Consider the following 18063-nt stretch of genomic DNA (forward strand, 5'->3'; position numbering starts at 1 on the left):
ATACAATTACCTGTAGGTTATTCTTTCTATGCTTGTAATATCTATGCTGCCCTAAACGGCTGTATCAGAAATCTTTGTAAACTTCACTAACTCTCCTCCAGCTCAGTAAAGTAATACACGCTTTTGGACGGAGCCTCGCTCTAGTTTGTTTTAGTGAACGGATCTATAAGTGCTTGTTGTTGCAGCATTACAGCTCCCCCTTGTGGACTAACACCCATTGTGCTCTGGATTGTTTACTGGGTGTAAACCATTTTGCATAACTTTCAAAGCCCTTTACAGTCATGTTCTAATCTCTTAACTATCTTTCTGAACCTCTCCATCTTACATTCCATCTTTAGTTCTTCAGACATGTCTATAACATACAATCACCAGTTATTGGCAGGTTCTGGAAAAATGCACATGCACTTATAGAGCTTTATAATATTTTGGGGGGTTTTCATCATAAGTATACCTCAACTATGAGAGACAAACAAAGAAAAGAAATCCAGAAAATCACCTTGTAGGATTGTGGGAAAATCACATTGTAGAATTTATTTGTAAATTATGGTAGAAAATAAGTATTTGGTCACCTACAAACAAGCAAGATTTCTGGCTCTCACAGACCTGTAATTTCTTCTTTAAGAGGCTCCTCTGTCCTCCACTCGTTACCTGTGTTAATGGCATCTGTTATCAGTATAAAAGACACAAACAGTCACACTACAAACTCCACTATGGCCAAGACAAAGGAGCTGTCAAAGGACACCAGAAACAAAATTGTAGACCTGCACCAGGCTGGAAAGACTGAATCTGCAATAGGTAAGCAGCTTGGTGTAAAGAGATCAACTGTGGGAGCAATTTTTAGAAAATGGAAGACATACAAGACCACTGATAATCTACTGCGATCTGGGGCTCCACGCAATATCTCACTGCGTGGGGTCAAAAAGATCACAAGAACTGTGAGCAAAAATCCCAGAACTACACGGAGGGACCTAGTGAATGACCTGCAGAGAGCTGGGACCAAAGTAACATAGGCTACCATCAGTAACACACAGCGCCAGCAGGGACTCAATTCCTGCAGTGCCAGACGTGTCCCCCTGCTTAAGCCAGTACATGTCCTGGCCCTTCTGGAGTTTGCTAAAAAGCATTTGGTGATCCAGAAGAGGATTGGGAGAATGTCATATGGTCAGAGGAAACCAAATTCAAATTCAAATTTTATTTGTCACATACACAGTCATACACAGTACGACATGCAGTGAAATACTTATACGACTGCCAGTGACCTTAAAAAATAATAAAAGCTTATACATAAAAAAAGAAATATGAAAAGAAATATGTTAAAAATAAAAAGACTCGTAAAATATGCTGTACAAAGTAAAATATACTGTAATAAATGGAATACGTTAGAAAATAAGATTAACTAGTGAAATGTACTGTACTAAGTAAAATATATTTTACAAATAAGAACAAAATATCAATATAAGAACAAAATATTAATATACAAATATAGAAATATAGAAAAGAAGAGAGAACCAAAATAAATATAGAACCAAAATAAAACTTTGTGTTTGGAGGAAAAAGAATGCTGAGTTGAATCCAAAGAAAACCATACCTACTGTGAAGCATGGGGGTGGAAACATCATGCTTTCGGGCTGTTTTTCTGCAAAAGGACCAGGACGACCATGTAAAATAAAGAATAAATGGGGCCATGTGGATGCCATGTTAAAGATAAAACGTGGCTGGGTCTTTCAGCATAACAATGATCCCAAACACACTGCCCGGGCAACAAAGGAGTGGCTGCGTAAGAAGCATTTCATAGTCCTGGAATGGCTTTACCAGATCTCAACCCCATAGAAAATCTTTGGAGGGAGTTTAAAGTCTGTGTTGCCCAGCGACAGCCCCAAAACATCATTGCTCTAGAGGAGATCTGCATGAAGGAATGGGCCAAAATACCAGCAACAGTGTGTAAAAACCTTGTGAAGACTTACAGAAAACGTTTGACCTCTGTCATTCCCAAAAATGGTATGTAACAAAGTATTGAGATTAAAAATTTTTTATTATTGATCAAATACTTATTTTCCACCATAATTTGGAAATAAATTCTTTAAAATCCTACAATGTGATTTTCTGGATTTTTTTTTTCTTATTTTGTTTCTCATAGTTGAGGTATACCTATGATGAAAATTACAGGCCTCTCTCACCTTTTTAAGTTGGAGAACTTGCACAATTGGTGGCTGACTAACTACTTTTTTGCCCCACTGTAAATTACATGCTACTGTAAATAAATCAACCCAAACATATACCACACACACACACACACACACACACACACACACACACACACTGATACCTGCTACAATCAGATAATTTTATTGTTACACAAAAAACATAGAATTAAAACTAAAAGAGGTACTAACCTTTTTACATAACCCCTTACTCTCTCTCTACAGTATTATATATAAAGACAATTAAGTGAGACGGCAAAACAAAATTATTTTATTATTTATAGGACTCAAGTTTACATGTAGGACTTAAGGCATAACATAATAGCACAAACAAAACATGACAATAAAGAAAATTATAATAAAAAAAATCCCTGTTTAAAAGTTTGCATACCTTAAGTTCTTAAAATTGTGTATTGCTCCCTCTAGCATCAATGATGACATGCTGTCTTTTCTAATAATTGTGGCACAAGTTCTTAAATTTTCTAAGGTGACATTATTCTTGGCAAAATGCCTCCTGTTCCTGTATATTGTATGGATGTCTTTGAAAATTTGAGGGTTTCCAATAGTGGCTCAATGATGTTGAGGTCAGGAGACTGTGATGTTTGACCTTTAAATGGTCTCTCAATTCAGTAGGCTGGCTGTTCACAGAGTGCTCTATCCAAGCACATTAATGGAAAGTTGAATGGAAAAAAAAATGTGGTAGAAAACAGGGATAAGGATAAGGCATTAAAGGATTTGAGGGAGATTCAGTAGGAGTGAACTGCAGCTGGAGTCCGTGCTTCAAGAGCCACTATGCACAGACGTATCCAGGACATGGGCTACAACTGTCGCATTTTCAGAGACAACGTCAGAGGCTTCTTACCTGATCTACGGACAACATTGACTGGGCCGTTGCTCAGTGGGCCAACGTCCTCTTTTTAGAGGTAGGTAAATTTAGTATTTTATTTGGACATCGAGGTCCCAGAGTCTGGAGGAAGAGAGGAGAGGCACATAATCCAAGTTGCTTGAGGTACAGTGTACAGGAGCGATGTTGTTGGATATGTTGGTCCACTGTTTTTTATCAGATCCAAGATCAGTGCATCCATTTACCAGGTTACAAGTTTTACCACATCAGCAGTGCCATAGACTGATCGCCTCCATGCCACGCTGCATTGCTGCAGTAATTCATGCAAAGGGAGCCCCAACCAAGTAATCAGTTCTGTACATGTTCATACTTTTCAGTAGTCCAACATTTTTGTGTTAAAAATATTTTATTATTATTGGTCTTAGGTAATGTTTTAATTTTCTGAGAATTTGCCCCCACCTTAATCCGATAGGAGAATCTATCGGATTAATGTCTGTCTGGGAAAGACAGTGTTAGTGTGTATTTAGAAACACCAGGTGGCACTGTCATGTCAGGGATAGGTTCTGAGTCCATGGAGGTAGAAGGAGATGACTGGTGAAAAAGCCAGTCAGGAGAAAGGCCCAAGCCAGTGACTGATATGAAACACATGAACAATGATAAATATGGATTTAAATACTGAGTCAGTAGACAAACAAAGATGGTAGAAACACTAGACATAGTATGATGCACAGACTGGTTCTGAAAGTGTCACGACAGTACTACACTAAACAGGACTAAAGCTAGATCAGGCCTATGGCTAACATTAGATCACTTAAAGGATCTAACACAAGATCAGTTAGAGTGACATGGAAGCAAAATTGTTTGGTTTTGGTTCCTTTTTTCAGTTCCCATTTTAATTTCCAGGAAAACTTTCTTTACAGAAGTATAATGTTCATAATTCAGCTATGGATGGAAGAATGTTCCACTAACATTTAAAAATGTATTTTGACCTTGGAGCACTTCAATATATTTTAAAAATAAATACTTTAAACGAAGTTTAAAAATTCAGCCACTAAAATGATTACTTATGGATTTAGTTAAAATATAAAGGATTTTAACCTTCTTATTTTTTAACCCTCTTTGGAGCTTTGCACCACATCTGTACAAACGAATCATCTAGTCCTGGTTGCATATATTATTGCACATACATTATACACGAAAGTCACAATTGCAGAGAACTGACTAAGCTTTTATTTTGTAGAAAATATCATATGACTGTGGATCACCAGAGCCCGTAATGCAATCACATGAGTGCATTTTTAGATCGACGATGTGCCTCGGTTCCACTTCGGGACGCAAATCTATAAATCACTGTTGCACTACTATGAGGAAATAACTGCTCTGGAAATGTACATCCGGATGGGTGTAAGATCAGCGCGTTTGCGCGCGCAGTATGATGAGTGTCACGTGTTTACAGGCACAACATCATGGCTTCTATCAGTACAGCAAGTAATGTCGCCTGCCAGGAACTAAAGTCCTGTTTTATGCGCTTCATCTGAGAGTATTTTCCCATGCGGATTTCACTGCACAACTGTATGGATGAATAAATGCTTTAGGAAACATGGGAGCAGACATTGGCATCAGTTTGTGAGTACCTGACTCCAGAGCAGAGGTGAGGTGAGTGCTAATGAGCTAACGGGCAATAACACTCTGTGTTAATGTGTGTGTTGGTGTCTGCTCATCATCTCCGGCTTTTTCTTTGCGTTTTCTGATTAAAACACCGCTGCTTGTTGTTATAACCACTCCTCATTCGTGTCGTAAAAAGCCATTTATCATGTAAACTTTTAATTATTGTTTAATATTACTTTTTGTTTTGACAACTAATAATGAGGAAGTGTAGCGTAAACATAGTACCTGATATTTTCACAATATTCTATGTATGAGTATACTGGTTAGGACTAAAGCACAACTATGACTTATTAGGGAAAGTAAAATAAAAAACACACACACACACAAACAGCCTTATTACACACACAGTAACAATGTAGAGGGTCAGCATTTTAAAATTGATAATGATTAAATAAAAAATCCAGGATATAAGGTATATATACCTGTTTGACACAAATGAGGGAAAAAAGTGTTTCCTTATTTGTGTCAAAGTGTTTCCAACTCAAATAACGTGCTATTTCACAAAATGCATTGTGGATGTTATATATAGTGATCACTGTTGTGTATACACACAACATCTTAAAGTGATGTTGCTTACTTGTGCCGTTAGTCTAGGTAGAAATGTTTGATACTAAATGGTAAACTGAATATTTACACATCACAATTATGTAAATACTATATAAAAAGTCAGTTTAAAAATAAATGGTTGTGTTTGATATTGATATTCATATCATTCTGTTTTGTTTTTGTATATTTTTTACAGAAATTCAATATTGAGTGATGTGCATTGTCCCATTCATTTATAAACTTCTTATGGTGGAATAGGAGAGTCCTTATGTACTTTTATAAAGGAGCAAGAAAACACTTTGGCATCAAGACTTTGGGTTATGCTGGTTAAACCCTGAGAGGTTGTCATGGAGTGGCTGGCCTCAGCTTTAGAGCGAGACCTTGGATTGGACCAGCGGCAGATTGGACCAGGAGCACGACCCCATGAGCTGGTGGCACTTGTTTCAACCCGCTGGCTTATGGGACTAAGAGAAAGGAGAGTAACCCGTTGTGCTCGTTATGATTGTAGTAGTGATGGAGATATTCGTACTTTCCTCCAGCGCTCTCAGGTAAAGTTACCTTCGGGGTGGACTCTTGTTTCCATCCAAGGTCTAAGGAAAAGTAAGTTGAATTATAGGATTGCCAGAGAAACAGGCCGGCATGGAAAGGCCTTCTCACAGGACTCTTTTATGAGACAGATGCAGGACGTGTCGGAGTGCAACATCAGGTAAATAATCAGCACCATAAAATAATTTTGTTAAATTTTGTGTTGTAAAAATATGATTTATTCATAAATGTTGGAATTAATACATATCTTGAAAAAGATTTATTTAAAAATGTAAAGGATGATTTAAAGCTAAACATTTGTAAAACATAAAAAAAATTTTTAAACATCCTCTCAAAAAGTCACAGGATCCAAAACAATGAAAAAATTCTCTAGAATAATTAGAAGGTCACAAATTTATCATTAAAAATTAAAAGTATTTAAGGTTGTTTGCTCCATAAATAGCTGTAGATGTTCTCGTAATAACATTTTGTGTTAAAACCTAAAATATTTGTTTTGATTAATAGGTTTTAGATATACAATATTTCATAGATGTTAAATTAATTTATTAAAACAAATAGCAATATTAAAAAAATATTAATATGAATTAATTGATAAAAGTGAAACAATTTTAAGAAAAAAGAACAATCATATGTTTGTTCATCACAACTTTTTAGATAGAGAATATAAGTTTTATTATATTATTTAAATAAACATACATAGGCTTATACAATATATGACCAAAATGACACCTGGCCCCCTGACAGGTTGTGTATATGGTACACAGAAATTTACAATGTTTTTGTATTCTGTACCATTATAATTTCTCTTCACTGGAATTAAAAGGCCCAACCCAAACCTCTTCCAGCATGACCACAACCATGTTTTAAAATCAAATCAAAGCCTTCCCCGAAAGCAGCAATATGAGAGCTACATCTGGATCTTCAACAAGCACATGGCTGGGTGTGATGGTTCGCTGGCCACAAAGTTATGGCAGTATAGTGTATTCTTAGTCGTAGTACATGCATACCGTATAACAATTCTGCAGGATCATATGAAAAATTGTCTAGATAATAGGAATGCTAGACTTGCAAAATTCTAAGGACTAATGTTTGTGTTACAGGAATCTGTGGCATGAGGCATATATAAAATATGTGCAGCCATATGCAAGAGCTACAGATCAAACACAGGTTTTGGCCATTGATGCGGTTCACCAAGCTCTGCAAAAACTGTTTGGCTGTATGTTTCTTTCAACTGACCGGTTGTCACCATCCCTCTCTCCGGCCAGAGAGAAGGAGAAGGAGAGAGAGTGTCCTCTATCATCTAGCATTTCAGCTGTCAAGCAAAACACAGAGACTCTGTGTCCAAATGTGGTACCAGTTGAATGCTTGCTTGAGTCGGGGGAGGTGCTGTATGTCATTCACCCATATACACGATACTCCCTTCATGATGTTGTTACCTATAGTCCAGCTAAGCTTGCCAACAGCAATGCTAAAGTGTTGTTCATTTTGTATCAAGTGCTTATAGCAATGCGTGCATGTCATGCATCAGGACTGTCATGTGGAGAGCTTTCCTTGCAGGACATAGCTGTGGATGAGCACCTCTGCAGTCGCCTCAAAATATCCCTAGCACATTACGAAAAACTTGGCGAGGATGGAAATGCAGCAGAGTATGCAGTGAGAAGGCAAATGCCCAAACCTCTAAAAGAGAAAGGTGCTGAAAATTTAAGAAGTGGTGTCAGTGAACAGCACTGCCAGGATTGTCATGATTATCTCAAATCTTTGGTCCTTGACTGGGTTCATGGCAGAGTCAGCAATTTTTGTTATTTGATGGAACTGAACAGATTAGCTGGCAGACGTGAGGGTGACCCAAACTATCACCCAGTTCTACCCTGGGTGGTAGATTTTACTGTACCATATGGAAGATTTCGTGACCTTAGGAGGTCAAAGTTTCGTCTAAATAAAGGCGATAAACAACTGGATTTCACTTATGAAATGACCAAAGAAGCTCTTGTAGCAGCAGCCAATGGAGCTGGTGTAAGCCTCTTTCCTTCCGATCTTGGTGCATCAGTTGGCCCTAGTGGTTCAGGACAGTCAGATCATCTGCATGTACCACATCATATTTCTGATGTTTTATCAGACATTACTTACTATGTCTACAGGGCTAGACAGACACCCAAATCTGTACTTTGTAGCCATGTTCGTTCTCAGTGGGAGCCCAATGAATACCCAGCTAGCATGGAACGTATTCAGAGTTGGACACCAGACGAATGCATCCCGGAATTCTACACAGACCCTTCTATATTTCGGTCCATTCATCCAGACATGCCAGATCTTGAGGTGCCTCCATGGTGTAACTCCTATGAGGAGTTTATTGCGGTGCACAGGCGCCTTTTAGACAGTCGTGAAGTCTCCCAGCACCTACACCATTGGATTGACTTAACGTTTGGCTATAAGCTGACAGGTAAAGAAGCAGTAAAAGCCAAGAATGTTTGCTTGCACTTAGTGGATAATCATACTCAACTAACCTGCTATGGAGTTGTTCAACTCTTTGATCAACCTCACCCACCCTGCCTTGCACCTTATCAATATTCACCCGCAGAACCTCCACACCTTGATCCTATCAGTGTGTTAGCATGGCAAATCCCACCTCTTGAGACTACAGTAGATGTGGACAGAACAGTCCCAGAGGCAACCGGGTGTGAATCTAGTGGTTGGACACTGGTTGATAGGGATGAAGAGCTGGAGCAGGGAACAGAGGCTCTTGATTCCTTAAGTGCTAGTGTCTCTGCTACTACCACGATGCCAGTACCTACTGTCAGCTCTGCAGGAGGGAAGACAATTGGGGAGGCTGCTGGTCTGGTATTGTCTCCCTCTCATAGTTCTTTTCCTGGAGAAAATGCAAGCAACGCCATAAATGCTCTTGGACCTATAGGCAACATTCTTCACAGAGGAACCTCGGTTATTAAGAAGCAGGAAGGTATTACTGCATCTAACACAAACCCAGAAGATTTTAAAATAAATTTGCCAGAAGGATTCAAGCCTTTGCAACCATTAGAAGAGTTAGAGATGCTTAATATTTTCTTAGTTAAAGGGTTGCATTCTGAAGTTCAGAATACAGTAGACATAGAGAGAAGAGCATCAGGTACTGCATCAAAAGCACCTTTGTCTTTTACGGACCTCTTCCACAGAGACATGCAAGCCCTCGGTGTTTTCATTGCAGAAATATTTTATTCATCAAAACTTCAGTGCATAAAACCAGGAACATCTTTGAGTGGACGTTATCGAGCAGTTATGAAGTTGTGCTCTTCTAGTCTTAGGGATATCCCACTACCGCTTCATCACGCACTTGAATGCCTTTTGCAGATTCACAAGCACACATCTGAGGCTGAATCTTTGAACTTGCACTATTCTGGCCTACCATTACTTTTTAAATATGACCCAATTCATGAGGGCCTTCCACCGCCAAATCCTTGGCAAATGCTTACTCCTGTGTTATCTCCATTACCGTTTCCTGAATATTTCCCAGCACTTCATCTCTTCATTTTCTCGTACTATTCCAAGATACTGTCCAGCAACAGTATTCAAGGTCGGGATATTGTTTTTAGCTTATGGCAACAGCTGCAGAAACTTCTACAGGGTGATATTACTGCAGAGGGACTGGAAATTCTCTTACCTTTTGTGCTTGCTTTAATGACAGAAGAATCGACAGCTGTATATGCTGCCTGGTATTTATTTGAACCAGTCTCCAGTGTCCTTGGGCCACGCAATTCTTCAAAATATTTGATAAAGCCACTTATAGGTGTATATGAAAACCCCCACTGCCTTCGAGGTCGTTTCTACCTCTACACAGATTGTTTTGTGTTACAGCTTATAGTGCGGCTTGGCCTGCAAGCTTTTTTGTCTAGCCTTCTACCTCATGTGCTCCAAGTTATCACTGGATTTGAGAGCTGTCGCAGAGGGGAAGGGAATGAATGGGATGGACATAAGACTTTAAGGGATGGTATGGGTGCCTTAGGAGAAGAGGAGGAAGACTTTGAATGTGTCAATGGCAGACCATCATCAGCCGCGTCAGCTGGCAAAGTGGGGGGTGGCAGTGGTGCTGGTAGCAGTGGTGTTGGGGTTGGAGACCCAGGACTTGTGGACTACTCATCAGGCATCAGTCTGAATGACCAGGTCTTTATTGCTGATGGTGAGGACTTTCAGAACGGCTTTTATGTCAATAATGGAACGTGTGTACCAACAGCTGGAGAATCTACTAAACTGCAAGGCAAGAACTCTACAAACAAAGACCAAGATCAGGAATCTCTAAGTGTGGGTAAACTAAGTGACAAGAGTAGTGCTAGTGAGGTGTCCATTGGAGATGGAGACTCTATCAAGGACCGAGCAAGTTTAAAGTCTGCTGACAGCAGTCAGGACTTAAAGCAGACCAGTGATGTGGAAGATGGAGGTGATCTGGAGGATGAAGATGTAACAGAAGAGGAAAAAGACAAGACAGTACAGAGAGCTCCTAGTCTTGAACTCACATTGTCTGGATGCACAGATGAGTCTGAAGCTACAGTAGGTACCCTAGAGGGGGACTTTATGAATGGAATGGTGCAAGGAGAGAATGAGAAAAACATGGAAGAGGATGAGCATGACCCTTCAGAGGACTCTGAGGAAAAAGAGCACAAGATATTATTGGGTAAGTGGAAAAAGCATTTGGGCACCATATTTAGAAAAAAAAAGTTTTGTAAACTTAAAAATGTTATGATTTACCATTTTGCAAGTGATTTTTATATAACTTTCATTTAATCAGACACTGTTTGTAAGACTGTAAGATGGCTGTCTGCTAAATTGGGGCCCACGGTAACCTCACGATATGTAGCTAGAAATCTTCTGCGTCTTCTTACTACCTGCTATATTGGTAAGAATCAAATGTATTTTTATGTAGGTTGCTGTTGTATTTGACTAAACCATTTGCCACTACAATTAATCTAATACAATTTGGCAACAATTTTCTCCCTAATGCTAATTTAGTTTTTAAACATTTATTTCTCAGGCCCTGAGAAGCACCAGTTTTTGCTGTCTGCAAACGAAGAAAGTAGCCTTGACAGCGCAGGAAGTGTTTATGAAAAGAAACCAATTGTTGGTGACCAGACTGCAAAGCCAGTTCTCGATTGTCTTATCTACATAGCCCATCTGTATGGAGAGCCTGTTCTGACTTATCAGTACCTGCCATACATTGGTTACCTAGTAAGTTTTTTTTTTTTTTTTTTTTTTTTAAACATCCTTTTAAAAATGTTCAAGGTATATGGGCTCATTCTGTACAGAGCTCTTTAACCTGACAGCTGAGCCACACACAATTCTCCTAAGTATCAATGAGTAGAATGTCGGTTTGTGACTTGAGATTTGTTGTGGTTGAGTTATATTTTCTCTTCAGACTTTAGTACAAAGACATTACATTTTTGCTTCCTACTCACCACAGTTCTATAATTTTAATAGGCATCTAAAGAGAATTTTGATGTCTCATGGGTTGTTTTCTTGTAAGGAGATCTCCAGTATTAATTAGTTTATCACTTTTAACAATAAACTACAAACAGCTGGACAAATCCATGGTTCAACGTAGATTACACATCTCATTGGAGGCATTTCATGAGTGGTGACAATAGAGCATAACAGCATTTGGACTTTAACTATGTACAGTACCACTCCGCATCACAGGTATTCTGGCAATCATGAATTACACAAATTGTTGGTTGCAGCATGGGTGAATTTAGTTTTGGTACATTCCAGTAGCTGCTTGCGAAAACCCACATTCAAAAGCATCTAATAATGTTGTCAAAGCATTAAAAAACATTTAGTCTCCTTAATAACTGCTTCTTAGTCATTCCAAATTGCCTCTGAGCCATCCACGTTTTTTTGGTCTTGATCAATGAGAGCTCCAAAACAAACTAGCTTTTAACACAAAGCTGAATCTCAAATCCCTCACTTAAAATTGCCAGTCTCTCTTGGTTACCAGCTCCACCAGGCGTAATTAATTATTTCCACAAGTCGCACCAGTGTTTATGGTTAAATAAACAAGATTTTGTTTAAGTTGGTATTATTTACAGAGCGACTTACAAACGTGTTAAGTTTTTCAAAAACTTTTTTTTTTTTTTTTTTTTTACAGTTTCCATCATTTAATAGATCCTTACACTGGGTTACTAGGTTACTAAGTAAGTAGGAAGTAAGGAACTTTTTTTTTTTTTTTTTTTTTTGGGTGGGTGGGGGTGTATTAGCCCAAGTACTAAAGAAACAAATGCATTGTAAGTTGTCATTTAAAGATTGCCAAAGACTCAGCCGTATGGACATCTAAAGGAAGTTCATTCCTCCACCTAGGTGCAAGAACAGAAAAGAGCCTTCCTTGATCCCTAAGAGATTGTGTGTGTGGTGGACCTGCAGTAATGCTGTAGTTGAGGCATTGCTCTCCATCCAGCTTAGCTCTACTATCCAGACTCTTCCATATAGAAACTACTCTCTCATTTGACTGGATGCACATATATAATGCTTCAAATTTCTAAATCCAAATAATATACACTCATCACCAACTTTCTACTAACTACAGAGGACGAATACCTATACATCTTGCACGCTATGCTGAATGTTTGCTGTGTTGTGTTTAACATACCTTGGTCAAAGGTTTGTTGATTATTTTAGACAGGTCTGAGGTGGATGGCCTTTACTTGTTGCTTTTTAACACAAATCAAAAGCATTCTTGGAGAAAATGAATAAGTTTATCAATAATAAATCAATGATTGTGATCTTCGACACACATTTTTGTTTTTGCACAACCCTTGTCCAGGTGTCTCCCCCGTCTTCCTGCCGCCTGAATACTCGTAAGGAGGCAGGGCTTCTAGGTGCAGTTGTGCTAGCTCAAAAAATTATAGTGTATCTGTCAGACACCACTCTAATGGATATGCTGATGAAGATCAATCAGGATGTTCTTCTTCCCCTGCTCGACCTGCTCACCTCACCCAAAATGGGGTAAAGTCTCACACTATAGAACCCCTTTCTTTCCCCACAAAGAGTATTAGTTACACAATTCTTTTCAATAAATTTTACTTTTCTTGATCTGACTATTCCTCTGCATGCAGTTTTCCCAGCGGGGTGCAGTCCCGTTCTGCTGTGTGTTTAAAGACTCTTAGCCTGATGGCACTGATATGGCTGAGAATTGGCAGGGAGATGGTGCAACAGCACATGGCAGACACTCTCTGCAAGTTCTTTCGGGTCTTCTCTTTGCTGGACAGTCTGCAGCACCAGGTAACACAAATTGGTACATATTAGTATTATTATTATTATTATTAATATATAGTGTATTAATTTGTTAATAACTATCAATTCATTTTTTCTGGTTTCTGTGCATTATGCTGGTTTGGTTGAATTTGAAAATAGAACAATTTATTTGCTGTTTTGCTGTGCAGACAGAGAACAGACCCCGAAAAGTGGTTGGAGAGTACACATATATTGAGGTGTGCACTCCAGGGGGAACATTGGTGACCTGTGAAGTGGGGGTTCTGGAAGAACTTCAGGCCGTGTTTAGCCCAGAGATGGCATATACCTCTTATATCCCATTGCAGTGTCTCATTGGTGAGCCAGTCTTCTAATGATTTTTCTGTGACATTAATCCATTTTTTCATATTATTATTTCTCTCTTTTCTTATTCTAATATTAGGTGATGCAGTTATTCGCAAGTTAGTTCCTAACCATGACTTAGTTTGGGGACTGGCTATGTCCTATCATAGGAAAGTAAGCCCAGAAACACCAGAATCAAACCTAGCTGGCGGTCAAAAGGCAGAGATGGCCACTTCTTCCATGGGCTTCTCTCCAAGCTTAAGTCACCAGTTTGGTCGCAGTCCCTTTCCAGCTCCCTCGTCCACTTCAACTCCTCTTAGTGGGGACCCTCTTCCTGAATCTGGAACCTTTGGCAGTCACTTAATAGGAAATCGCATCCAAGTAGCCCGGGACACTGAGCCAAGTAGTAGCCCGAATCAGTCATCTCTTGATATCTGGGTACGGCCTCTTGTGAGCTATATGCCATCCTCTATGTTTGCCCCCATGTCTGCGGGAACAGTTTCCTCATTTTCTTCATCCTCTTGGGTCCTGGGTCACACTCCTGAGGACAGCGCACTGAAGCAGGAGCTCCCACGCAGCAGTCGATCTCTGCAGGGTAACTGGTTGGCGTACTGGCAATATGAGATTGGATTTAACCAGCAGGACCCACGTTTCCATTTCCACCAGATCCGCTTGCAGAGCTTTTTGGGCCACTCTGGTACAGCTAAGTGTCTGGCTCCCCTAGCGGGTGAGGACTTTTTTCTTTCTGGAAGCAAAGACAAAACAGTGAAACTCTGGCCACTGTATAATTATGGTGATGGCACTCAAGAGGTAGAACCACGGCTGACATACACAGAGCATCGCAAGTCTGTGTTCTGTGTTGCACAGCTGGAGTCATTACAGGAGGTGGTGAGCTGTGACGGCACTGTACATATTTGGGACCAGTTCACAGGTGAGTGGCAGTTCTATCTGTACAGCACAGTTTTATAACTGTACATGTTACTGTACCGACACCATTAGGACTGCATTATGTAACATTTGGTGCTTTCTGGATTTTAAGGAATATCTTTGGTAGATATTTTAATGTATACAACATTAAAGGAAACACAATGTTTTCGCTGCATGGGGTAATGTCACAGTCGTGTGTGGCTCGTTAATATACATTTGTTGTGGATTTCAAACGTGTTAATTTTGTATCATAAATCTGTGCTATTGTATGAGTATTTAAGGACACTATCTTCATAAAGGGAGCTCTTTACTCAATTGGTAATGCAGCTTCAACATTATTAAAAATTATCTTTTTTGTGTGTGTAAAAAAGGCAAGCAGATTCGCTCTTATGAAGTACTTGATGGAAAGAATCCCATCACGGCCGTCACCACTATGCCACCTCCTCATTGCAGCGTGGTGTTTGCCAGTGCTGACTCTGTCCTTCGTTTTTTAGATCCACGCAAACCTGGCTTACAGGTATATTTATCATAATCAGATAGCTAATTGTGGGCAGTGTATTGGTGTTAATGGCTATCAGTAAGCTACACTGTTCTTTTGACATACTCCTAGCACGAGTTTCGCCTGGCCTACAACAACCTAAGTGCGGGTCTAATTCGCTGCCTTGCTGTGAGCCCCGGAGGACGTACAGTGGCGGCTGGATTCTCTTCAGGATTCGTAGTGGTGTTGGATGCTCGGACTGGGCTGGTGCTGCGAGGCTGGCCTGCCCATGAGGGAGATATACTGCAGATGAAGGTGTGCTTCATGCATAACAAACATGGAAATGTAAAGGGAACTTTGGTTATAAGATCAGTAATTAGGCTGTTAAGAACATTTTGTGTGCACTTGTTGTGGTGAATCAGATATGCACCTATTTGTCACCTGTTGACTAGATGTCCTAAGGGTGGTGAGTAAGAGGTGCATGTGCTGCACAGTATCTCGTGTAAAAACCCATTCAGTGTTTTTCGAGATCCATTGTTTACAAGGTCAACAGATTTCTGAAGATTATCTTTGTATAAATTGGGGCTATTGTACACTAATACGTTAAGAAAGAAAAGAATTTTCTTGTTTCCGGCAGCAAATAAAACTTAACTGTTGTTTCCTGTATTTTTTGGTTTAATCTGGGTTTATAGGACATAATTTATTAAGTTGGATTTAGATTTTTTTTTGTGCCTGCAGTATTAATACATAGCAAAGTGTTGTTGTTTTTTTTTTTTTTTTTTTTAGTTTATGAATTTGTGGAATAGTACTAAGCTTCCCACAGTGTGAGCAAAAGTTGTACCCTGTTCATTTGTTCAGAAGCAGTCAACAACAGACTACAGCAAAAACAAACTTTATTTAACCTTGATTATCAGGGTCAAGGATTCTGTGCCTTTGCAACCCCATGTTTAGACAAATATGGACATGGATTACTCATTATTAACACTGATATGAGAAATGCTATTGATGACATACAAGCTAGACAATCATTTGAAATTATGGATCACTGTGATAGGAAGCTGTCAACCTTGGCTTGGCTTTGTTAAAAAAAAAATCAATACAGAGTTTTTAAATATGTGGTTTGGTTTATATGAAGCCATCTCTGTATGTTTTGCAGGCAGCAGAGGGGAATTTGTTGATTTGTTCCTCCACCGATCACACTTTGTCAGTGTGGAAAGATCTGGAGCACAAGCCTCTTCATCTGTACAGGACTCCATCTGATCCAATCCATGCCTTTGACCTCTATGGTGCTGAGATTGTGGCAGGCACTGTGGCCAACAAAATAGGCGTGTACTCCATGATGGACATCTCTGCCAGCCCCGCTAGTTGTACCAAACTTAGCTCTGAGAACTTCCGCGGTACCCTCACCAGCCTTGCTGTGCTGCCCACCAAAAGGCTTCTGCTGCTGGGTTCTGAGAATGGAGCCATCAGACTTCTGGCTTAAACATTTGTAAAGCTCCAGCACAAGCAGTACTGATGTTAAGTGTTGCATTAATATATTTGCTTTTTGCACCAACGCTGGCTCTGCCTAATAAGCAAAGATGATTGTCATCTCATGCCCTTTTCAGCTATCGTGGGGAGCTTCTGTGACTGAAGATAATTTACGAATGTCTTACCACCTTAGTTTTACTAAGGTTTAACAGAACATTTAAAGTATTTACACAATCAACAATGAAAAGATCAGCTTCACAAACCATTTATACAATTTTATACAATTTATCTATGGAGTTTATGATCAGCTGTTGTTTATGTACAAGGAATTCATGGATCTAATTTCTTATCCTGGTAAAAGATAAACTGTTTCTATAGACAAGTGGGTAAGAAGAACTACTCAGGAATGTTGAGCCTATCATGGTTCCACTGTAGTGTTTACACTTTTAAAATAGGTGTTCAGAATCACCAAACCCCACTGTGTGAATCACAGGAAAAACCTTGTCAATGCTATAATGTTACCATGCACCTGAGACATTTAACAACTATGCAGTATTTGTGGGTTTTTATCTGTATTCCATGTTGTCCACTGTATGAGTACTACCTTTATGAACATATAGGAAACCCTAACTAATATTAATGAAAGGTATATGAAAGGTATGTTCCAAAACGTCATATCAATCATTGCATATTGGTGTCACGCATGCACTCAGTTATATACCCATGTGTGTGTATGTGTGTGTACGCACCACAGTAGATGAGGAAATATGTAGCCATAGATTATCTATGAGAAAGGGTTGAGTAACAGGTCAATAATCCCATAATAAATGGGATCTACATTTTAGTGCAACAGTAAATTCTTACAAAGTTTGAATTGTTCTCAATAATTGTATTGTCATAAGTTATGTATACCTGTAGTATTCTTTTTATTTCTTATATACTTGTGTATCCTAACCACTGATGAAAGAAATGTGAATTATATGCACATAGTAGTCTCTTATTTGACATTCCAGTTAGACTGTAATCAAGTTCTGAGGCTGTAACATTTGGCAAGTATAAGATAATGTTTTACAGCTTTATCAAGATTAATTAAAATCAGTTAACACACAATCCACAAAGTACACTGGCTCATGATCAGACAAGGGTATACATAAAAGAGACACTCCTGGATCTATTCCCAATTCCAGCTCTGATCATAATTCTACTTTGGAAAAGAATTTAGATTACAGTTACTAATCTGAAATAGATCTCTTGCAATAAACTCTAAATGTTTGGTTATACATTTTTCTTGCACAAGTGCAAGTCTGCCTAGAAATCCCAAAAGTTTGGGAGTTCTTTAGTGAGACGACATCTCTTAAACTGATCTATTGTTCATGTCTGTAAGATTTTACATCGTCTGTTGTCTAACTGCAATATATGGAATTGTTTATATCCGAGTAGATATTATTATTACTCTCTTGACATTAATTCTAACTTATTTCTTTTTTACTTTCAAGCCTTTTTTCCTAGTTGTTTTCCATATACTTAATACATAAAATTTGGACATTTTCATTGATTTGAAGTAAAGGCAAATTGATCAGAAATGTGAACTTTTTTTGTCTTTGCTGTTTTAAAACATGCATTTTAAGTAAAACAAAGAATTCAGATTATATGTGCAGCATTAGCATGGCCTTGTGAATGCATTTGGGATAGTCAGAGTAATTTTACTCTTTTAAAGGTTTGCTGTTTAGAGCAACAGCAGCCACTAGAAAACCTTGGCCCAGCAGGGCAAAGTCCTTGTTTAGTGTTTGATATTTAATGTCTCCAGTTTTAGT

The 18063-nt window shown here is 38.9% G+C and overlaps 1 protein-coding gene across 2 annotated transcripts; it reads left to right on the plus strand.

Annotated features, from left to right (window-relative positions):
* The first annotated feature begins 4521 nt into the window (after positions 1-4521).
* Positions 4522-17678, plus strand: wdr81 (WD repeat domain 81). 2 transcript variants are annotated; one of them, XM_053506694.1, is made up of 12 exons: positions 4522-4701; positions 5456-5965; positions 6906-10465; positions 10580-10687; positions 10823-11016; positions 12605-12786; positions 12897-13062; positions 13224-13389; positions 13475-14305; positions 14673-14818; positions 14912-15094; positions 15936-17678. In XM_053506694.1, exons 2-12 carry the CDS (start codon positions 5607-5609, stop codon positions 16260-16262), a joined length of 6222 nt encoding a protein of 2073 aa, XP_053362669.1. In that variant the 5' UTR covers positions 4522-4701; positions 5456-5606; the 3' UTR covers positions 16263-17678. The 2 variants fall into 2 exon arrangements, with proteins under 2 accessions (XP_053362669.1, XP_053362670.1); XM_053506695.1 differs by having other exon boundaries at positions 4522-4696.
* The last annotated feature ends 385 nt before the right edge of the window (positions 17679-18063 follow it).

This window comes from Clarias gariepinus, chromosome 11 (genome assembly GCF_024256425.1).
Source record: "Clarias gariepinus isolate MV-2021 ecotype Netherlands chromosome 11, CGAR_prim_01v2, whole genome shotgun sequence".
Lineage (NCBI taxonomy): Eukaryota > Metazoa > Chordata > Actinopteri > Siluriformes > Clariidae > Clarias > Clarias gariepinus.

What these genes read in the sequence shown, in the direction of transcription:
- wdr81 (XM_053506694.1), top strand. Translation starts at nt 5,607, where the DNA reads ATGGAGTGGCTGGCCTCAGCTTTAGAGCGAGACCTTGGATTGGACCAG. An exon ending in AGAGCACAAGATATTATTGG is followed by an intron (nt 10,466 to 10,579) that starts GTAAGTGGAAAA and finishes TCATTTAATCAG; the next exon opens with ACACTGTTTGTAAGACTGTA. An exon ending in CTCACCTCACCCAAAATGGG is followed by an intron (nt 12,787 to 12,896) that starts GTAAAGTCTCAC and finishes CTCTGCATGCAG; the next exon opens with TTTTCCCAGCGGGGTGCAGT.